Source organism: Crocodylus porosus, unplaced genomic scaffold (genome assembly GCF_001723895.1).
Source record: "Crocodylus porosus isolate Cpor-Errol unplaced genomic scaffold, CroPor_comp1, whole genome shotgun sequence".
NCBI lineage: Eukaryota > Metazoa > Chordata > Crocodylia > Crocodylidae > Crocodylus > Crocodylus porosus.
The window spans coordinates 11,247,739-11,271,803 of record NW_017728921.1 but is presented as its reverse complement, the minus strand read 5'-3'; the positions used below and the strand labels follow the sequence as shown (position 1 = coordinate 11,271,803).

General features: G+C 44.4%; 1 protein-coding gene across 1 annotated transcript in view; it reads left to right on the top strand.

Annotated features, from left to right (window-relative positions):
- Positions 1-56: 56 nt before the first annotated feature.
- Positions 57-24,065, top strand: part of GALNT9 (polypeptide N-acetylgalactosaminyltransferase 9) — a 234,440-nt gene continuing 210,431 nt past the window's right edge. The window contains exon 1 of the mRNA XM_019538992.1: positions 57-470. Within this exon, the coding sequence (XP_019394537.1) occupies positions 230-470 (241 nt within the window). The 5' untranslated portion in view covers positions 57-229. The remainder of the gene's footprint in view (positions 471-24,065) is intronic.

The following is a 24,065-nucleotide window of genomic DNA, read 5'->3' as shown; positions in this document are numbered from 1 at the left end:
CTGAGGGGACAGCTCCTTCCTCCCTCCATCCCTCCTTCCGTCGCCACCCGCTTGCCCAGCGGTGCTGAGGGGACAGCTCCTTCCTCCCTCCATCCTCCTTCCGTCGCCACCCGCTTGCCCAGCGGTGCTGAGGGGACAGCTCCTTCCTCCCTCCATCCTCCTTCCGTCGCCGCCCACTTGCCCAGCGGCTGCGGCGACCATGCCCTGACGCTCCCAGCGGCGCGACTTCATGGCGGTGGCCAGGAAAATCAAAACTTTGTTGACCGTGAACATCTTGGTCTTCGTGGGCATCATCCTCTTCTCCGTCTACTGCCGCCTCCAGGACCGGTCGCAGGAGCTGGTGCAGATCGTGCGCAGCTCCGAGCGCCGTGCCAGGAGCCGGGGGGCCAAGGCAGGCAGCCTGGCGGACAGGGAGGCCATCCTGCAGCGCCTCGACCACCTGGAGGAAGTGGTTTACAACCAGCTCAATGGTGAGATGGGGGCGCAGGGGCCCAAGCCCCGGTTCTCCCAAGGGAGTTCGCGGGCAGTGGGGACAGGCTGGGCCCCCGGGAAAGGGGATCCAGGGTGGAGACAGGGGGTGGTAGGGTTGCCCTGAAGAGTAGCTGGAGACTCATGCCTGGGAAGGTGAAGGTTGCTACTAGGGCTACAGAAATGAATGGAAGGGGGTGGGGGTAAAGGCTGAGGAGTGCAGGGTGAGCATTGAGGAGTGCTGAAGAGTGTGGTGGAAGTCTCTTGAGTGTCTCAGGTCAACAGTTTGTCCCAAAGTTTGTCTGAATCTGGTAGGAATATATTGGTGAATAGGAACATGCTCTGTGTCTGTGTGAGAGAGAAAGGGAGAGCACATCAGATTTATCATCGTGATCCAGCCTGAAATCATACATTTAGGGTAAAGCATTTACTTTCAAAACCGCTTTTGTTTTGGCCTTCCCATGTATGTGTCTTTAAATATTTTTGTTTTTTTAAAAATGCTCTAGTTGTTTATAGTATCCATGTGGTGCTTTAATAACCCCAGCACTAAAATTTGATATGATCAGGGAGAGGTGTGAAACCAAGCATCCACCACTTTTTTTATTGCCTTCCATTCTTATTCACCAGCCCTGAAAAACCTCATTAGCTATCATTAGAATAAACGAGTTCACATTCCATGGTGGATAGAACATGCTAAACCATAAAAGTTGTTATATGACTACCAGTCTTTCATACAGAAATGGGTGCCTCACTGACAAGTGCATTTAAATGTGGAGCTATGCGTGAATTGCCAAATGTAAAATACTAGGGGATTAAGTACATAATTAAATGCATGGGTGCTTCAGAGGTGGAGAGGTAGCAGGAATAACTTTGCAGTTGTGCTATAATACAGCATATATGTCTTAACTTTTTTAGTACCATATAAAACTTCCTAAGTAAATATTTTTAATTAAACCAAGTGGGCTTCTGGTTCAGTTATGAGAACCTTCTTAATCGTAACACTGATTCAACCAGAGGCTACTGCAGCCTCAAAATGCAGGAAAATGAAAAGATCGAGGTAAGTATGCATTTTCTCCTGCTTTTTTCTGAATGAACTGTTTAAATGCAAATGTTTCAGTGACAGTAATAGTCAATCTATGCTAATGAGCACTAACGTGACACGGACACCCCTTCAGCACACATTTCCTCCTCCCCCACAGATATATGCACACAAATATACGCACGTTTCTCTCAGAAAGGAAACGAATCCCCAGTTTGTATTCTTTACTGACATCTCCAAAACAGGTTTCAAGAGCAAACAATCTTTGGGTTAAAACCAGCCCCCTAACTACACTGCAGCCATAGGGCACTTGGACTGCAGTGCATGAGTGCAAGCCATTGCCTGCTACAGCACAGAGTCCCCAGCACAGAGCCTTAGCACGTTGATATTGAGCTGGCCATGTGAAGTATGACACTCGATGGAATTACAGAAACAGGAAAGCAATGGGAGCTCTTCATATACAGGTAATGAAGGGACATGTGGACACCACTGTACATTGCACTCACAGTAAGCAGGAAGCTCTTGGCACACTTTATCTGTTTGGTTCTTTAATTGACTGGACACAATGATTCACAGCGATGTTGCTGTTTATTTAAGATTTTATACTACTCTTTTGGGGGGAAAAAGTAAAAGTTTGAGGGGTTTTTTCATGCAAACTTTGCCAGTTGAACTGTTTAGATGTTGCTTTACCTTCAGTAGACCTTTTAATAAACAATGGAGCACCAACACAGAAGGTGCTAATGAGTTTGCCTCCAATATGCAGAGTGTCTTTCTTATGGAATAGTCCCACTGGGCAGCACAAATGCTCTGTGCATCAGTTAAACAGATGAAATATCTGAAAAAGTTTCACTGAACTAAAGGAAGTTGCATTGCTGTAAGTGCAGTCAGGATCAACCCATTGGTGTTTGGCTTATGAGCTTCTTTATTTTAACATCCCAACTCATTTGTTAATGGAAACGTTTTGCTCTGACACTAATTCCAAGGGGTTCAGTTTATGAAACTCTCTTTTGTGACGGTTGTGGTAGTGAGCAACGTTCTTCCTTTAAGTTGAGAGAGTTCTCAGGCTTTCTTTAAAGACTTAAGTGAAGATTCTTTTATTCTTAATCTTATTTTTTTGGTTCAATGGGACATAGAGGAAGTAGACTTTAGGGGGAGACCATAAAGGATTGGATCCTGTGTTTCCTGTACACTCAAAGCTCCCAGAAGCCTCAGCAGGAGTCCTGAAGTGGTAGTGATGATACAAAGCTGGATCTGGCCAGCTCATTAATTTCTCCTTATTCCCACTTTGGACTCAGTAAATTAAGACCCACCTTTTAAGTACTTAGCATTTGGTAATGAATACCCACAATTCCATAGAGGTGTCTGATTATGCCAAGCCCTGAACAAAGAAGGCCTTATTTCCATTCTCCATGGATCTGCCTGAGGCTTTAGTCAAAGAGAAAGAAGCTTCTGTGGAGAGAGTTCAAAACGTGTTGATCAAAAAGGTATCTTTCTGTTTCCCTTAATTGTTGCCATGATGGAAAAGGCATCTTCCCTTCCTCCCCAGAGCCTGCTTTCCCCAGCAGAAGTAAACAAAGGGGGAGTTTAGTGTATATCATGTACCTGCCCCAAACGGTTCCTTTGAACCAATGTTAACTTCTAATCTTAAATGTAACTTAGAAAATGCATTGTCTGTGCAACACGTGCACAAAAAATGCCTGGAGAGGACAGAAGTCCATTTTGGATAGCCGCTGTATTATGTCTAGTCCTTAGAATTATATCTTGTGAAATAAGAATTTCTAGAATGGCATGAATAAGTGCCAGGCATGACTCTATAACAGGGATGGGCAATTATTTTGGGTTGGAGGGTCACTTGGGGAGTTTTGGTGAGGCTGGGAGGGTGGTGTAGTGACCCAACCTGGGGTGGGTGGTGGGTGGTACTGACCTGACCCAGTCTGGTGGGAGGCGAGAAGGCAATTGATCCTATCCAGCTCAGGCTCGTCCATCCTGCACCCACCTCTGGGGCTGGTGGATGGAGTGGATGGGTGGGCAAGTCCTTCATGGAGATCAGCCTGGGACTCTTGTGTGCAGGTCGTGCTCAGCTTGGCAGATGGGATGAAGCTGCAGCCACACAGGGAGGAGTGTCTGGGAGCAAGACAGGCATGCGGGGCTGGTGTTGGGGCCAGGCTGCTGGGGCTGGGCCAGGGCTGGGTCTGAGATCACAGGGCACTGAAAGCATGGGGCCAGGCCTGGGGCAGAGCTGTGATCTGCTTCCTGCATGTTCCTGTGATGGGCACAGGCAGTGGCATGTGGGGAGTGGATTGATGAGTTGAACTTTTGTACTACTGCAGCCTGCTGCACATTCTGAGGGTGGCAAGACTGGCTGTGCATGCCACAGCTCAGGCTGCCCCATGAGCCTCAGCTGGGTGGGGCCAAGGGTCCTGCCGTAGGCTGGACAGAATCCCTTGGCAGGCTGGATGTTGCCTCTGTGCCATATTTTGCCCACCCCTTCATCTAATTCAGCAATTTGCATGTTTCCTTACATTTGTCACTATGTTTCGTTTAGTGAACTTTGTTGGGCTAGAAGTAAATGTTGATATAATGGCAGGAAGAGCAGACAGCAATTTATGAAGGGTTTTAATGATAACATCTGATCGTTGTGTTCTTTACTCTCTCTCTGTCTCACTTTAAATTTGAAGCAAGATTTAATTGACTAGATTTTTCCCTAATCAGTTTTGCATCTGATTCTGTTGCTAATAATTTACTATAGAGAGTGAAAAATGTTTAATATCTCCAACTAGTGCATAACCTTTCATGCCAAAAGCAATTGAAGGGTCAGACTGCAATTTTACTGTAATTGCCTTTTTCCCTTTTCACTGTCTCTTTCCAGTAATACACAACAATCAATACAGCATGTAATTAGATTTCATTCAATCTGAAAAGATTAAGAGAGTTTTCATCTTCTCATTATGTATGCTCACATCATGCCTTCTTACCCCTGGCTCCCTTATTAGACCTCTCTGCCCTGTTCGGTGGCAGCCATGGGGGGATAACTTTTGAATATTCCCTTGAATTCAGCAGATTATCATTCTTTACACACAATAATTTGATTTTGCTCTCTTGGGAAGATTAAATACAACGGCAATTTTCAGTTTGATAAATGGATCTTAAATTGCATATGTATTGCACAGAAGGAAGAAGTGGACTTTTCACATAATTGCAGCATGCAGGCTTAAAATTATGTAAATAGCAGGTCCTGGGTGCCCAGGACTGATTCATGCAGGCTGTGACTCCTGATTTTTAGAGTGTACTGGAAGCAAAGTGATTGCATTTAAAATTCAGACGGGCAATCTGCATACATAAAAGGTACAGTAGTATTTTTAAAAGGACAGTTTATCCTTCATAGGCCAGGAGCTGGTTGAAAATGAGCCTGTCCCAATTTCCATATCGGAGGTAAGAGTTGGGAACAGGCTGCAAATGAATCATTTAAATGTCCACATCAGATCTGTCAAAAAGAAGCTTTTATAGCCAGAGACTTTCAGTTGAAGGGTAATTCCTTTGCAGACAGGAGAGGCAAAGCCATGTGTACAAGAGGGAGGATTAAGTGCGACTGCCAGCTTTGCATTAATGAAAACTGCACCTTCCGATACTGAAGATACAGAATCTTGCATTGTAGCCATTTAATATGGTTATCTTCTAAAGCTAACACACATCTGACCATATTAGCTCATAATTATTCCCAAGAAGCAGCTACTTTCACTAGCCACTTTCAGCAATGCATATTCCTTATAATATTTAGGTCTCAGTTCTGCAGTCCTGCTGGTACTGTAAGGACTTCAGGGCTGGGTGCTGTAGAGGCAGGGAGTGAAAGTATCAAACTGATTTATTTAAGACGCTGTGCTGTAGTTCTTCTATTTGTCAAATAGCATGGAACAAACATGCAGTGATGCCTCCTTAAGCCAGCGTAACTCAGCATTACTCCGGATCTGGCCTTCCATGTTGCAGAATGACTGTGAAGTCCCAAGAGCCTGATTTTGATCTGGCATTGGTTATACAACAGCATGACTCTCTTGACTTCAGCTGAGTTACTATTGATTTAGTTATTCAGAGCCACAGGAGACATCAGGGTTTGAAAGAACTTTCTGGTCGGATCTTTACTGCTTTGCACCTTATGTAGTCACTCGTACTTAGGCCAATCTGGATGTGAGACATCGCACAGTCACAGTGATGCCTGTTAGACCTCTTTTGCAAAGCTGTAAATGGCTACATAGGAGAGAAGCTGACCTGTAAAATCCCAGAGTGAGTTTTTTTGGCCTCATGGAAGTCCATGATAAAGTTCCAGATGCCTTCAGCAGGCCAAGCTTTTACCCCATTTTTTAAGGAACAATATATGAGATGTTTCAATAGAAATACGTAATGATGTTACAGAGGAAATGGTTCAAGAGCTGGATGGAGAGGAATAGAAATCATCTCCAAACTAAGGTAGAAAGACCCAGACAATCTCCAACTTATTGACAAGACACTAACACACACTCTGACTCTCTCTCTCTCTCTCTCCCTCTCCCTCTCTCTCTCTACATTGTACATCCCAGGTTCTGGTAGTGGCTTTTATGCTGGGTTTGTGCCTCCTTTGTTTTGCATCCAGTAAGCAAACATTTTGACACAAATCATATAACAGGTTTACAGTTGACTCATTTGTTTATGGCTTTTTCTGCCTGGTGTGCAGAGCTGGCATTGTTCGTACCAAGTAAATTAACAGTTACAAAGATGCAAAAAAATGTCTTTATTTGACTGATGACGCTTGGCTGCATTTTAGAAGATAGCTCTTCATTAGAAAGTTGGATAATATAGCTTGGTCCTTTTGCCTTTGTCAGCTGAGTTGCAGGTCTCAGACCATAAAATATAGCTGTAATTTAAAACATTGGGTGGTTGTTCCTTCTTTTTTATTCAATATTTTTAAAGGTAAATAAAGGAAGTGAAAAACCAAGCACACCATTTAAAAATGCAATTCCAGGCACTGAGTACATGGCTGTTCTCCAAGGAAATAATAAGATTTATGAAATGAAGAAACAGAAATGAGTCATGTTTAACAAATCTTCCTTTTATTAATACCCCTCTTTCACCTCACTAGTGCGTGCTTGCTCTCTAACACATTGTGCTTGGCATGATTTCTTTTATTTGTGGATTTCCACTTGCTGGCCCTTTCCATCATTTTTTAATACTAATAAACTGAAGAAAAGGAAGAGACTAACTCAAGGTGCGGTAATGGGAAATAAGGGAGCTGTTGGGATAAGAGCCAGTACCGAGACTGTTTTAGCACCATTGACTGAAATGGCCCTATGAAACAGGAAATTTAAGCCCTTGAGAATAAAGATTGTGGAGCAAGATGTCCCAATGTTCCTTAAATCACCAGTGAACATTTCAGCAGTCAATAAAATTGGGTTTGTATGTACTTTTAAAAAATTGGTAGATAACGCTAGCTATTCAAGGCCCAACTCAACAAACACCATAACTTTAAGGACATATTTAAGCTTGTAGCCAATTGAGTGATGTGATTGAACATGTACTTATCGTAAAACACATGCTTAGGTCCACCCCCATTCAGCAAAATGCTTAGGGCCAGATTTTTAAAGGTCTTGAAGTGCCTAGTGGCCACGTGTTCAATGACAGTCAGGTGCCTGAAAACCTTTGAATAAGCCTGTCACCTTGATGAAGTAATTGCTTTTGAGCTTTGCTGAGCTGGGGCCTAGCTGAATAGCAGGCATGAAAATCAGTGGAGTCTGGTCTCAATCCTGTTGAAGTCAATAGTAAGATTTTATGTGAAGTGGATTAGGCCCTATACAATCTCTTAGCTCTGTACATAAAGAGAAGGGTTGTGGAATTTCCCTGACACTGAGAATAGGACTTCCACAGCCTGAAATTATTTAAGAAGCTTCATGTAAAGAGAAGAAACCAATTTAGTTCCATTAGCCAGGCAGGTACCAGGGTCGCCAAGGATTTTTGCTGTTGTTTCAACTCAGGCCATATGTGCCCAATTACTACAAATGAGATTGCCACAATATTTGCTCAGCCTTTTGCAGTTAACAGGCTTTATCAGATTAAAACCTTGAAACAATTGGCTCACACAGCCAACATGATATATCCACACATGCGATAAGGTGGGAAGGGCCGGATCTGCACATGGGGGAGATCCAGATGGAAAACAGCAGGTAGAGGCACTCATTTATCTCTTGTCTGTCATCAGAGGCTACATGAGAAGCAGTGAAAATTAAAGGTCTCCCAGGATACAGTAAATTTTATGTAAAGGCTGTATATTTAGTGGCTAGTCCAATATAAAAAGTTCCTGTAGGCCTCTATATACAATCCAGTAGCAACCAAGTTTTGATCATGTAGATTAGGGCTGTCTGCCTGGCAGCCTGTGAGGGGCTAACTTGTGGGCCCCAGACTCCCACCCAGCTGCTGATTCCTCACCTCCCACATCACTCCAGCTGCAGCTATGGGCTTCATCTCCCTCTGGCTTCTGTTTCCTGCTCCACCCCAGGGGACAGCATGAAGCAGTGTGACACAGCTCACAGTAGTGAGAAAACCCATGGCTTGGGATGCCAGTGTGGCAAGGTGCAGCAGAGAAGACTACACCTAAGGAGCTGAAGGTGGAGCTGGGTCATCTGTGCCCATGTACATAATGCAGAAGGAGAGGGAGAACCCACTGGTCCCCTTGGAGTGGGGGGTAGGGATTGCCTGGTGCAACTTGTTACCCAGCAGATCAGATACCTGCCCTGTCTAAGATCCCTCATTTCACCAAGGAGCTCCCTTGTCCTCAATCTACCTTGGCCTGTCCATCTAGAGGTGGCTGATCAAATTAAAAACAGCTGGCTACAGCACATTAGGAGCTCAGCTTTGAATAGCTCCAGAGGATATTTACTTCTCCTCCCTCTCTCCTCCTCATTCTCTCCCCAGTAACAGCCCTGTGCCAGGGAAGTTGGAATAGGAGCCAACTTTACCCACTTTTCTGCTAGGCAAATTCTCAGCTTGCCAAATTACATCCCCATTGCCTTGCTGAGATCATGCCAAGAGGATGGAACTGCAGATCTGGCCTCATGAAAGTGTTAAATAAAAGCCCATTAAGCTTTCTAATGCACTACCTCACCAGTGCATAAGTATTCCCCACAGCCAGTTCCTCAGTCTGGTTCTGACTGAAATCAAGCAGAATCTACTGGTTCTGCGGGGAGGAGACCATCTCACAGTCTGGTAGGTGGCATGTATCAGTTTACGTATACTTTCCTTGAATTTCATTTTTGTTACCCACCGTAACCCATGTTGGTAGCTGGATCCTTCAGGAATGTAGCACACTCATGCATCATCCTAAATCAGTATACTTCCTTCTCTGGGCTCATCACTCTGGAGAGGTGAAATGGAGGCCTTCAGCCAATGGCCTGCAAAGCAGAGGATGTGACTGCTAATGGCAAACAACCCTTTTTGACAGCAAATTCTGTCAATTGTTTGTGTTCTGCTTTGAAATGGCCTTTTTCAATAGCTGATCCTTGCCTAGGACTGAACTTAGGAAAGTAGCTGTACAGATCCCATTCTTTCATTAGAAAGTAGGAGATGTGGGCATAAATATTCATCCCCGGATATTCCACTTTTAATGGAATACTTAGGCTAGTGGACCTATCTTGCTCCATTTGACATGCATTTGAAATGACTGGAGAGCATGCGGTGCTGATCTGTCCTCTCAAGCTGGGTTCTTCGCGTCCGTATCATCTTTCAGCTGATGTCGCTGACTCAGTCTGTTTAAGGCGCAGGAAGACAATGCAGCAGTGTTTTCTGTGTAAACCCCGATGGATCATCCTGAAGCCTTTTCACAACAGTTCTCTTCCTTTTGTCAGACTACTTAGGTCCCTTTCATTTCTAAATAATTGGTTTTGTTTTTTTGTTTTTGTAACTTTTGTGTCATCCTGCTAGGCAGCATATTGCAAGAGACTGATCTGATCACAGCAGAGGTGTCAATCACTCTCTGGAAGCAAGAGGAAGAAATGAATGAATTGCCTCAGGGAAAAAGTATATCTACTCACCTGTTGATCTGAGATTGCGCTACCAAGTGTTGCTTCTGCCCAGCCACGCAACTCATGTTGTGCCTTGGGTGATGTGGCTTCAGCAGAATGCCTCTCTCACTTGATCTCATTAGGATGACTGAGATCAGCTGTGGGGTACCTTATGGTTGAACTCATGAGCACCACTGGGGTTTGTCTTTGTGGAAAACTGGAGGGGCTCAATTCAGGGAATTGGCAGGGCATAGTATGGTCTCTTTATGTTTTATTCAAGCATTTTCCTGAGTTAGCATAATCAGAAGCAAGGAGATTGAGGTCTTACTAAGCTTTGTCATTATGAGCCACGTGTCTGTACAGTTTGTTTAAAACATCACAAGGCTGGGGCAGCAAATAAATGTGTCTAGAAACAAATGAACAAACCTAAACTTCTTTTTGACATTGAGATCCTGTCGTTCTAGATATCAGGAGGTTTAAAGCTATCTCATCAAAGTACAGCATGGCGCTCCACAAAACCTTTGATTCACCACCAAAATATGATTTATATTTGTAATACCTGGGCTGTAATTCACACTGTCATCCTAGCCGTGGTGCAGTGATTAAACAAACTAAGCCCAGGGAAAAGCATGGAGGGGATTGCAGGCATTCAGGAACATCTTTCTTAAACAGCAGGCAGGGCTTGCTGTAGGGGATTTCATTCCAGTTCGAAACAGGCGGCAGGGGAGCATCACGGCTTGTGCAGCGCAATTCAAAAATTATACTTCAGGAGCCAAAACTCACCGGCCCAAACACTTCCCTGCGCTGAGGCTTGAGGTATAAGTCAGCCCTGATTCTTACATTGCATTTGCTAGCTAGCTATGTAAATTAGAGCAGCATCTCAGAGTTTCTTGCAGGATGTTAAACCAATTATGCCATACAGCTGTGGTCTACCTTACCCACCACCACAGTCTTACTGTGATTTTTTTTTTCCCAACAAACTATGCTAGGTTATGTACTTGGAAAGAAGCAGCTGATGCAGAATACATTTCTACACTTCTTACTGCACCTCTGTGGAAGGAGAGTTCCCAGTTGGGCAATAAAGGCCAGATTACACCACTTTGCACTGACCAGTAAAGAGAGATGGGACCAGGGCAGAGGGAATCTGGGCTTCTGTGTGAGCTGGATCGGCTACCCTTTCTTTCTGCTGGTGAGCATGGACATGAGTAATCCAGTTGGCGTTGCTGGGCTGCTTGTGAGAGGAAATGCTTTCCCAGTAATATAAAGCTTGGACAATCTGTACAGTGTGGTAAAAAAAACTCAGGCTTGCTTTAGGCTGGCATTTTAATCACTGTATCACTGCTGATACAAACAGTGCAGCAGTTCACAGGACCCCACAATACCTTAACATATGATAAATGGATCATGGAAGAAAATAGATCCTGGCAGGTATTTTTCAGTTATTCCTTATCTGTGTTGCATAGGCTTCCATAAATATTCATACCATGTGGAACACAAGTATTATGGAGATTTATCAAACGCTATATTAGTCTCATTGAGGCTATATATAACAGGCATTGCCATGCCCTGCAAAATATTCATGACTTCATAGTTCCAGGAAGGGTAGTCAGTCTCTTTGGTACTGACAGTATGGTATAAGGTTTTGTTCCTGTGGGGGGTTGTTAAAAGACCTGTCTGTGATGAAATTGGCTGCCGTGGGGTTTGGGCAGAGGGAGTAAAAGTGAACTATAAAACAAGAAAGTTGTTTTAGCAAGCAAACCAGTCTCTTCCCCATATCGCTGTCCACTCTCAGGTTTGTTGGCGTTGCAGGTAATTGCTCAGGCAGTAGCGTGTCGTCCTTTGTACAGTGTGTCTGCTTGCCTTGGTCCGATCAGTTTTAGCAGATGTTTTGCTTGCTGTCATCTTCCTGCATGAGGCATTGATCTAAATTCTTCTGGGCTCATTCATGCTATTTGTCCTGTTGACTCTGGCCCAAATTCCTCTGTGGCTGTCAATCCAGTGCCTTCAGCAGAATAATTTCAGTTGTCTGTTTGGTCAAGTGAGACTTCTTCCAGCCGCAGGATGACCAGGATGCAGCCAGCTGTAATGATGTCTGAGCAATATGGAGGAGCTCCATGTGCTGCTCATCCAGTGCAATGAAGTTAGGGGCCTTTCTCATTTGAGGGACCGTGTCTTTGGGCTGGCTGAGCTCTTTCCCATGAAGCTTCAGGCTCCAAAGCTCTGTCTGTGGCTCCCATTACTGGGGCTCTGAGAAGTTCACAGTATTCAATGTATTTATGCCTACAATACAACTCTGAGGGAGGGGACTGCCATTAACTACGAGGCTAGAGTCTCTCCTCACCCTGCATCCCATACCTTTTGAAGCTGTGCCACAGAACAAGAAAGAAATAAAGGCTCTTTGGGCTAGAGAGAGAAGAAAAGAAGGCATCTATTTCAGCCTAGTAGCTTGTGCACTCCCAGGGTAAGGCGGGAGACTTGGGTTGTCTTTCCTGCTGGAAGTAAAAATAGTGAAATCTCTAGGCCAGGCAAGAGTTTTGCTTCTTCTTTCTCCTTGTCTCCGGTCCAGTGAATCTCGACAGTGCATGGCACACAGTGGCAGATCTTCAGTCGGAGAGTGGAACAGCCCCACTCTGGAATGGCTTAGATCTTGGTGGCCAGGCTGCTGTCCAAGGGGACGGAGAATGTGCGTTTGAGTCCCTTGAGAAAGTTGAAGCCAGGTCTCCCACGTCTTGCTCTAATGACTAATCTGTTTCCTGAAAAGGAGGTATCAGCCTTGCTCTTTAGAAAGGAGCCACGGCCCTGCTAAAGAGAGATGAGATAAGTGCCTGTTTTAAGAGATGGTTCTGAACTGTGGGTCCCCGCTGTCCCTGGAGCTTAAGACTTGCCTTTTGTCATCAATGTTTCATATTGGCCGGCACTAGGCAGCTACCTAAGCAGCGTGCTAACTGGCTGGTTGTTCTGGCTCCCGTTATGAGTCTTCACAGGCGGGGAACTTAACGCAGGGTTTTGGATTTCACTCTGAATGCCTGGCACTTAAAAATTACTTCTCTAGACATTTCGTGGCAACTAACTAACCCTAAGTGACTTATCCAAGAGATCACCCCGGAAGTATGTGGCAAATTCAAGCATCTCCTGTCCTAGACTAGGGTCCTAACCACTGTACCATCCGTCCTCCTGCAGAAAAAGAGGGCTGTTTTGCACAGAAGCTATTTTTTTTTTTTTTGCATGCCCTCCACTTGGAAAGCTGCCAGTCCCCTCCTGGAAGGCTGAAGAAGTTTGCTTCTTGTTTAGTTTGTGTGACTTTTTTGGTGGGGTGATGGGGTTAATTGGTTGTTTTTATTTGGAGGCTTGATGCTGGGTTTTGTATTTCATTTGGTAACAGGGCCTTGCTGCCCTTTTAGAAATTGAATTTATTTTTCTACTGCTCTTGGATGCCTCTAGGATATGATGCTTTTATAAATAAAAATGTATTTTTATTATATTAACTCATTTTCCAGCGGGCTTTGTGTTGTAGAAAAGATTGGGGGTGTTCATTCTCATGCATGCTGAACGGAAAGCAGCGATAAGACTAAAAATATGCCCGATTGAAATAGAATTGTTATAACCCAAAGGTTAGTCTTCCTTGGGATTAAAACTTGCAGTTGCTTATAAATTCCTTGTGGGAGATTCCTGTTCAACCAGTCAAGTGTAAAATGAGGCTACTGATAGCGATGCAGTTTTGCATCTGCAAAGAAATTCGGTGCTGTTGGTGGCTACTTTACTACCAGCACAAGTCTGTTGATTGCCAAGTTGCAGAGGTTTTTGAAGCCTGATGTGTTGATGGCTGATTGAGTTTATAGATTTCACATCTAGTGGACCTAGTCGAGGAGCTTGGAACTGTACACCCAGCTAATAGAAAAGAGGTCTCTTGCTGAGATGAGCTGGCAGTGCTAGCGTACAATGAGGGACAGCAGGGGATGGTGTGTGAGGTAACAGTAGAGAAGATCATGGTGATGATAATAAGCGTTATACTGCACAACAGCCTGCTTGTTGAATTTCTGGCTGCCTACAAAACGTGTGATGGCTACCCACAAAACTATGCTAGACTAGAAAGGATGGATAGTCAGTGGTCACCTGTGTCTGGAGGGACCTAGATTTCATGCTCAGAATTTTTGGGTGACTAGACGGGTTACTTTCACCCAGATCCACAATGGTGTTCAGGTGCCTTGCAGCCAGTGACCTCAGTGAGAGATGTATGTCCAGCACCTTTGCAGATTAAGGCCTTAGTCTTTCTGTGTGTCAGCTTCCTATCTGTAAAATGGGGGCGCTAGCACTGCCTTACCTTGCTGAGGTGTTCTGAAGCATTTGGATACAAAAGTAGTTAGGGCCATACATGCAACTAAAATGAGACACAAATGTGACATCACTACTCCCTTATATCTACTATTGCTGTGGGAAGTCTCATCAGGCATTTCTCATCTTCCTTTTACTTGTCGTTCAGCAAGTGCCAGAGGGAATGATCGCTGGTACCAAAGTCCTGCAATGTGCCATGAGGAACTCAGAACCCCGGAGGCCTGTTTCTGCTCTCAGTGAAAGTCGATTCTTTCCTGGGCCAACTACTGCCTTTGGAGTTGTTTCAGAGCTGGCCAGTGCAGCCCAAATGTTGCAGTAGGTGCATCTACCTGAATTGGTTTCTGTTTCAACAGAAAACCGATTCCAGTGACTTCAGTGGTTTCCTGCAAGTGTCCCTCACCAGAGGCATTAGCACAAGAAACAGTGTAGTCACTCTGGCTAGCATAGACATTAAGCTTGGTTCCCACCTCAGCCCCACAAGAAAAACCCAAAGTCAAATAACAGTGAATGTAAGCTTATTAAAGGACCCGAGCTTTTCTCACTTGATTGCACTGTACCTCAGCTGCTTAATAATCTTGTTCTTTGTCTCCCTCCTTTTGTATGCAGTAGAATCAAAAGTGCACAAAACACATTTAAAAAATGCTGCTTATGCAAGAACAAAAGCAAACAGTCAGTGAGCAAAGACTGAGAGGAAACGCCTTTGCGTGAGAACAAAGATATTGGATTGACTTTGAAGCTGGGACAGCACGACCCATTGCATTGCCAACGCGCTTACAGGCAATTGCTGCATGAGCTGGAGAAAATGTGGCTGCCGGGAGAGGGGGTGATGATTAGGATTCATTCATTCATTCCAGTGGGCATTTCTGCATATGTTACATTATTTGGCATTTAGGCATGTTTCAGCTTTAATCATACTGACAGGCCGTTGCAAAGCTAATGTTTCTAACTAGGAGAAAACCTGGAGGTCATGGAAGAATAAGACCAATGAAGTGTTTTTGTGGAGTTACTTTTTCTCATAAAGAACCTACAGGAGGAAAGAGTCCTGGAATTAGAGCTTTTTCTAGACGTCGCTTCAGGACTGGGCCTCTCAGTGCTGCATAATTAGACTTCAAGGAGCAAATTGTGCTCTCAGAGGCACAACTTGAGTTATGCTAGTTCTGTGCCTGTATAGCTGGGAAAAGGACCTGGCTACCCTACATTACAATGTAGATAAGAATGTCTGTCTTTCCAATTGTTTTGGCCCCGATCCTCAGCTGATGTGACCTTTCTTTCAGTGCAGTGTCATGTAATTGTAAAAACCAAATCAGAATCCAAGCGACATTTGGAGTAACTTATTTGGAATTGATACCAAACAGTTCCAGTTATGAGGGTTTGCACGGCTGAATAAGTTGGTATGTTCTGCATAGACTATATCTATATTATTTGGGAGCTGCAGTGAACAAAAATTAATGTTGCTTGTTCACAGTAGAGTCGAAAATTAAATGTCATATTGTAGCAGAAAAAGAAAAGATGGGATATCATGCAGGCATTTGCTGGATCTTTGTTGTTAAATTGGCAGAAAATACCTCCTGGTTTTTGGTTGTGGCAATGCTACATGCATTATAGCCTTTCTATGCTAAACAATTGCTGTTGTGAAGCCAGGGGGATGGTGGGGAGAGACTAGTTATTATCAAGAGCAGTTTCACATGGGTTGAATTAACTGATACTTAATGCACTGTTCCCAGATGCATGTAGATATAGGATTGTGTGCTGCTCAGGATTTATTTATAAAGTCTGTAAGAGTGTGTGTTCACCTCACAATAACTAAAGCTCAGAAGGGGTACTTATCTTCCAGGCTAGGGACAAACATTATACACGAACCAATTTAAGTGATCAGAAACTGGCTTAAACCTGTAACAGAACAGATGTGCAGCGCACATAAACCTGTTTGAAAATGGCTGAAACTGGTTTGAGATAAACCTGGTTGAATGTAGTATGAGACTTAATTGCTGTGGGTCAAACTGGTTTGTGCAATGTCTGTCCCAGACCCCTTGCTGGCTTAAGATAAACCAGACTCCCCCAGCATCTCGGCAGGCTCCTTGCTCCACAGTAGGGTTGGCCCCTCCCCTCCTCTCCCTGGCTGCAGATCTGGCAGGGACTGCAGGCTGCTCCCCCCACCTCTCCCCTTGCTAAGCAGGAATTCCCCCCTCCCCTCTGCTTTGCAGAGAGGTGTCTGTGTATTAGCTAGCAGACCACATGCTGGCCATGGTCCTGCTTAGTCAACGGGTAGAATCAACAGGCAGAAACAAGAGGTAGCTGGTAATGTACTACTGTTGTTTTCTTAATGGGGTGATAAACACTGAGTTAAGGGTGATAAACACTGTTATTCATTCCCTGCTGGGATAATCAGAGCATCCTGTTGGGACCTGGCCACTCCCCACTCCCTCAGCTGGTGCTGTAGAAGGGAAAGGAGGGCTGCTCTAGCACCCCCTGGCTTGTAGCCTGAGCCACTGCAGGCATGTACCTGCATGTTTGGGATGTCAGTGCAATTACAAAGTGATTTAGCCTAGCCAGGTTAGACTAACCTGCAAAGATTGAAGCAATTCAGGCTCAGGCTTTTTGAATTTCTGTCCCTAGCCCCAGAGGAACTAGGTGCAATGAATGACCTGCCTTGAAGAAGCTTCTTAGTCTGCTGGAAAAGTTCTGGGCCAGTAATGACCTGGGTTCATTCTGGTGGGAAAAGGGAGTTGATTGAGGTGTCCTAGGGGCAAGGGAAGGGAAGTGTTACCCTTCTAGCCCAAGGGAAGTTCAAGACCCCAGGAGTCATCATAATCCCTGAGAAAGGTGCTGCCTTAGTCACACTGTAAGAACGTACATCTCGCTGGAGAGTTTTTTCCCTTTGTTGTGGCTTCCCCCAGCAGAAGCGAGCCTGCCTTTGTCAGGAAGTGGATGTTCTTTGCATCAAATTATGTGCAAAGCTTTGATACTAGAGGGCTGGTCAGTGGAAGGGGCTCCAGGTTTAAGACTCATGTCTCTACAGTTTAAATCGTGCCCTCAAAAGGCTACATTTTTTATGGTTCTCACTAGGTGGCAGGGACTCTGTACCTGAACCCAGAGCAGCATGTGGCCCCCATTTCACTGCATATCCAGGGGGCAATCCTGAAAGTCAAACCACTTTTGCACCAATGAAACCCTCTTTTCCTGGGACCCACCTGATGCATCCATCCTAGCTCCTTACAATGCATCTCCTTCCCATTGTCCCCACTGAGCCTGCTTGTGCTGCAGTGGGGTGGGGATGTCTGTCTCATTCATAGCCAGTGATCATGTACTGGCTTTGCCTGGAAAAACAGCTATCCTCACACAATGAATAAGGGACTTACTGCTGCTGCCATCAAAAGGGTTTTTTATGAGAAGTAATTGTAAAAGCCTGTGGTTCTCAAACTGCAGTTCTGTGCTTCCAGTCTTGTATCCCTCAGTCTGATAATAAATATGAACTATAGCAGTATCCTATTCATTCACTTCTGGTACACTGCCCTGAAGTGACTGTGTCTTTACCCTGTTCCAGGGGATAGACTTTTATAAGTTCCTGGTGATTAGATCCTTTCCTGTGTCTTTTTATTCTGTAATAAATGAGCGTTGTTTACTTACGACGACTGTTGATAATCAGATTCTGCTATTTACTGTTTGTCTGCTCAATTTATTCAGAGAGGCGTGCCACACGGTGTTTATTGCGCATCACCTCTAACCCAGTGTTGCCTGCTTTCTGAGGTGAGACGAGCCAATTTAGTTAGCAACATTCTTCTAGGTCATTCTGCTCAAGCATAGTGTCCGTAAGAGTAAGCGTCTCTGGATGAGGTCACAAGTTGCATCACTGGGGGGTTTTCTGTGCACCATAGGGAACATCCCTGCACCTCCTGAATGTAGCCATCCTTGTCACTTGACAAGAAGCATACGGAAATTGGGGACATGTTGACAATAATATAATCTGAGTACTGGTTTTATAGGTAATGGTCCTTAGTGGCGAGCACACTCGACTGGGATTGGGAGACATGAGTTCTGTGCCCAACTGTGCCGCTGGCCTGCAGTGTAACCCTGGAGCCAGTTATTCTACCTTTCCATCTCTCCTTACCCTTGAACCCATTGCCTGCCTCATCTGTTTAGATGTGGGACTGATATATTTCTGTATTGCCGACTTGTTTCAGATCTCCAAGTAGAGAGCAGTCCAAGCTGTAAAGCTTAGGCCCACACTTTCCAAAAATTCAAATACTTATGATTCGTATTCAGATCCATCTGTCTTTTAGAAGTCTCACTGCACTAAGACCTATTCTGAGATCTTCTCTACCATGGAGTTACCCTATGTCACTCTTTGCCGTCTTCGTTTAGACCCAGCAGAGAATGCATCATCTGAGAAAATCTGATGAAAAGCATGGAGTCAAGTGCAGAATCTCTTGACACATGATCATCATAGAGAACAAGGAGAAAATCAAGACCCCAGTGGAATTGATTCTCTTATTTTACCCTGCTGCAAATCAGGAGGAAGGTTTTGAATTCAGTGGAGTTGCAGCAGGTAAATAAGGGAAGACCAACTCACACTTTCTAATGCTGAGTCTTAGTCAGGACATGCTTCTCTGCCTTATGGGAATGCTATATGTATGTAACAGTTAAATGTCTTCAAACAATCCCCTCCTTGCAAATCAAATTTCCGTATGGTTGCCAAATGCATCATCATGGCCAAATAAAGCAACCATGATAGGTTTGGATGTTAAAACTGCTGTGAGTGAGCCTGCCATGACTGCAGCTTAGCATTGGCTGCAATCAGTTCTTAAAAGAAAGTAAACCAATTTCCTGATGATGGGCCAGCCACTACAGCAGTGTTGTATTTCAAAGCGCGGATCATAGAGTTCCCGCCCCTAGATGACATACTCAATTTGTCTTTATATCAGCAGTAAACCAGGAAGGACAGAAATCGAAGTGTTCAATGCTTTATTGCTACTTTTAAATAAAGCATTATTTCTATTTCCTATAACGTTCCATCTTTATTTTCTCAAATGTATCAGTAGTTGAGATTTGTTGTCATCTTTTTGTCTTCTGCCTACCACTGTCCCAGTCCTTTCATTTTTTCCTGTTATGGAGGACATGATATTTTACTCTCTATATTATTTTTCAATTAATCTCTGTAGGGTGGATAAAGACAGAACCAAGTGTCCGCTTCGTTCTTTTTCTTCTGTTCTTCCAAATTAGCATTGCTTTGCTTCTTTCTCTTTGGTAAATGATGATTTCTCCATCCCTCCTCAGGGGGCAATAAAAATGGACTTGCCTTCCTTACTCCTCAGTTCTGTATCCATTTACTGGGGCTCCTTTTTCCATTTGTGTACAGTCAGCAATATTATGAGGCTGTGCATGCACATTGGGACAATTTTTGCTCTGCTGTTGGGCTTGTCTATAAGCAAGAGCAGTCTGGCTGAATTCTGTGAGGTGTTAGGCAACAACAGTGCATGCACTCAATGGCCTCTGAGGCCTGGGTCCTCTGTCTCTTACTCTGCTGTTATCCCACAAGAATGATTTCAGCAGAATCATCACCTGATTTGCAATAGCTTGAGAAGAAAACCAGGTCTTAAAGTTCATGGATGTTCCTCAATATAAATAGACCATCTCTAAAAGACTTGCTACACATCTGCATGCAGATCTGGTTGGTCCACAGACCTTTTTATGTGATGGAAATTGGCCTTTTTTCATCCTCTGTGCACCTCGACATTGCCATAGAATAGGGGTTGTCAGCTAGGGGTATGTGTACCCCCAGGGGTGCTTGAAAAGGCCCTAAGGGATATATGCAGGTGGGTGGGATTGGAGTCCTGTCACACACCATCCTGCAGTGCCCACCCACTTCGGCCGCATCCCCCACAACTCTGCATCTGGCCACCATGGGTACACTTCTCTGTACCTGGCTGCTGGGGGTACACTGATCCAAAAAGGTTGAAAACCCCTGCCAGAGAAGGTTGATTTCTAAGCATTTTCTTCTGGCTGCTGGAATCCCCAGTTCTTTTTTCTGCTACAAGGAAGAGAGCATATGTGTCCACATTCATTTGTGACCTGACCCATCATGTGGCTACTATTGCTGTGCCTCTTTTTATGAAATATATCCATTTTTTTTCTTTAATCTCTGAAGAAGAGACCCAACAGACATGGGGAAGTGGCAGACAAGGGGCACCCCGAGTGTACGTTGGAGCAAGATCGAAATAAAATCAAAGGAGTGAGAGGGAAAAAAAGAAAAGATAAAAGTTCTCTCTAAACCCAGACTTCAAAACAAAACTCTCTGTGAAGAGTAAGAGACATGCCTGCAAAAAAGGCACGCAAATGCAGTTCAAGGAAAATACACATACCTACAGATGTAAAATACACAGTCTGTCAAAGAAATGAGAATGCTAGGGAATTAGCTGTCAGCGTTGCTGTGTAAAGATAGGCAAGGAAAGTCTGTCATCCATCAACAGATAACAAAATAATGTCACAATGTAAAGGAAATGGAAGAGTCTGGGTCCTCTCAAGCTCATGTCGAAGTTGATGGTGAAATGCCTAGTGATTTCTGCGGTATCTGAATTGGGCTCTTACCCAGGTATTCATAAAGGCAAAGCCCACAATGGCAGCTGATCTATTCTCCCAACTTTTTCTAAGAGCAACTGCCTGATTTAAAACAGAGAGCCATCCCTGTAGGCCCGATGTTGTTCTACCCAAGTCTGGAAGCCCTTCAGATTGTTTGGTGCTCCTCCACGTCACTGTTCGCTTTGTCCATCTTGTAGCACGGCTCGGGAGTGAGAGGGAAGAACAGCAGACGCAGATGGTCAGCAGGCCCTTCTGTCCAGCTTTCCTTCACAGTATAGTTCAGCTTCAAGGGATGGACTTGGTGACCAATTTTGCAGCTGTGGAATAGGTGGAAAATGGGGGCCTGTAGGATTTGGGTCCAGACATTAAAAGTCAGTGGGCTTACTGCCAGATTCCTTAATCAGGTGAACAATGTGGACCTGTAAGAATTGATGAATACTGCATGTGACCTCGGCATTGAAAAGTTAACCATGTGAGTGTGTTGGTTTACTAGCAGACTTTTGGGAGAAGAAGCAGGAAGGTTGGTGTAATTCAAAGGGCCCCATAACCAGGGACTTGGCTTGAGAGTGAGGCAGTCTCTTAGGGTGTCACTGCAGGGTGAAGGCAGGGGGTTGGAGACCAAGGGGTGGTGTTAAAGGGTCAGTAAAAAGAGGTGGAGGTGCAACTAGTCCTATAGCCATAACAAAGGGCCCTAGACATCCAGAGAGATGACTCAAGCCTTCCATTTATTTCATTCTTTACTTGTATTGGACTAAGATCCAAATTGCTGTTCTGCAAATAATCAGCTCTTCAATTTCTTTCCTCCGATTTGCATGAGTGAACTCCTTGCTTTTCAAAAGACTCCCCCCCCATTTAAGAATGCACTCCTTTAAGTTCACTTAAAAAAAAGCTTGTGCCCACAGCTAATTAAACAGCCCAGAAACTCTAACTCTAACCCCTTGGAGCTTTTCAAAAAGAAGCTGTCTCCCTTTGTGTCTGCATGCAGATTCATCTTGAAGAAGTTCTGCTATTCTGTTAATGAGCACTTCACCCTGGGAGTCCTTTCCTATTCCTTTGGAAAATTAAAGCTTGTAGAAAATCTAATGCATTGATACATGTGATCCAATTGGTGTTGATTGGTAGGACTGCCCATTATAGCAATGTGGAATATTGTTGCTGCAGGAGACAGAGACCAATATTACTATTTTTTTTTCTAAGGAGACTTGCATTGCTTTAGGACCACTAGCAATATTTCTGGCTGACCAAGTTAAGATAATGATGAGGGTAATCAAATATTATGCTTCAGGGCTCAAGCTGCTCACCTGTGGGATCTGGGAAGGAATTTTTCTCCCATATACTATGTAGCATTGCTTAATTGGGTAACTACTCAATGATTTGTGTTTGCTTTCCTCTGAAGTTTCAGATATTGGCCCCTGCTGGAGGCCAAGTATCAAACTGATGACATAACAGATTCTGGGTGCTTTTAACAACAACTGGCTGTTGAGTTTCTCCATAGCATCACAGTTTCAGCACTATTTTCCTTGCTCCAGGCTCCCCATCACCATCAAGAGGTGCAGAAGTAGCCCAGCTCCAACCTAAACCTCTGCAGAGAGCAATTAATTGTAGGTGTTTCATAACCACAAGTCTGCTGGGATTTTATAAGTAGTGGCAGAGTCCTGGCATCTATTATTCAAATACAAGAAAACACACAGATCTTTCTTTTTTTGTCCCTTGATCACTGAACTGAAATGAGAAATAATAACCAAAACAGCTGTTTAATTTAGAAGCATGGAATGGTTTAGCATTTTCCTTTATGCAGTTCTTCAATATGTCCCCACCTCCCACACACACCTCCCACATTCGGCTTGATTCTGCTGTGATTTGAAGTCAATGGGATCTTCCTGTAGTCCGCAGGACTGGGAACAGCATTAAAGGACCTTCATCCTCACTTCTTTCAGCCTCTGCATCATCCAATTCTTGGCCCTTGCCATCTTCAGCGATCTGTTTGTCTCCAACATTATCTCTTGTAATTAGAATACATTTGCTCATCTCAAGGGGAAATAGGCTTCAAATGAGTATTCTATAAAAGCAATTACTTTTGATATTAGAGATCTGTCCACATAAATGTAGTGTCTTTTCCAATTAAAACATTAATGAATTTTGTCCTGAGAGTGTGCAGCCTATACTATGCTGCCATAGGTGGTCAGTAGCTGCACCCACAAGACTGAGCAGGCAGGATGTGAACTTCATGTATACAGTGGCTTCAAGTGTGCATATTGGCTTATCTAATTCATGAACAGTGGTGGAGATGTACATGATGGCACAGTGATTTTATTTTTCCTGTGTTGTGGTCTCCTTTGAAAAGATTAACTGGATTAGACCCCAGATTGGAGTTATTCCTCTAGGCGTGCAGCCAGCCCTCTGTTTTTTGCTTATACCCAGTGGCTGGCTGTCCCTTATACTTTTTTCCATGTTTCCTGCTGCTTCCTGGTTTTCATCCTAAGATCAGTGGAACTGATTTACATCCTTCAGTGTAGCTCCAATGTATCTGTCCTCAGGGTCAGTCTGGTATGCACACCAGTATGCCAGCAGAGCTGCTAGGAGGGATCCTCTTAATGTTAAAACAACAGTGGGATAAATGTTTGCATGCTCTTTGTGTGTGGCCTGGATACCAGCTCAGCCAACACCAGCACCAGAAGCCTTGTGTTTCTGCCTGACAGCTGCCCTGCCAACTGAACTGCATGGCATCCTCCTCTTTACTGACATGGGAGGAGCCATGCTAAGCCTCCTCAGCTGGAAGTCACTCTTCCGTACATCAGATCTGCCATCTTTCATCTTATCAAAATAAGATGAGAGAATCAGGAGCTTTTATTGCCATCTCTTGGCAAAGGAATCCTTGCAGAATCCTTGTTGTCATCATATTTTTGGAGGAAAGGCTGTGAATCAAATCCCTAGGGTCCTTCACAGCAAGGGTTTTTTGCTTTTTTTTTTTTTTCTCCCGAGGCAGTGTCTGTGCAAAGGGTGCCTTGTCTGAAGTACAACAGGATAAGATTCCTGGGTGAATCAAGTAACAGAAGCTCCCTGGTGGGCCCAGGGCAAATGCATGGGCTGCTGGTTTGATCAGACCACTCGCTGTTTTTCATGCGGTTATCTCCTGGTTTCCTGGTGCCCCCTGGACAGTCTGTGTGCCTCCATCTCTTGCTTCTTGTCTCGTACGTAGATGGCAAGCACCTTCAGGGCCTTTGGGGTCCATGTTTGGATCAGTGCCTGGTACAACGGGTTCCTGGTCGTAGATGGGGGTCACGCAGGGTGTGTAAGGGCATTACGTTTAGATTGATCTGACCAGCATTCAGTCAATCCAGATGCCCACTTCTGCAGGCATTCAGAGGGGTTAATTCAGGCAAAAAATGGTGTGCCTGATCTACGTTGTTTCACTTGAGGAAGTGCGCTAACTTGGATTGAGACAGGCTTAACCTGATGTAGGAAGGGATTCATGCAATCTGGAGAATGTCTGCACACACATTTGCAGCACAACCCCAGGGCTAGCAAAACCCAGCTACTTGTCCCAGCCCTAGGCCTGTGCTAATTTCCCTCCTTTCCCCCACCCTGAACCTTGATGGGGCTATATTTAATGCCCCCCCCCAAACTCC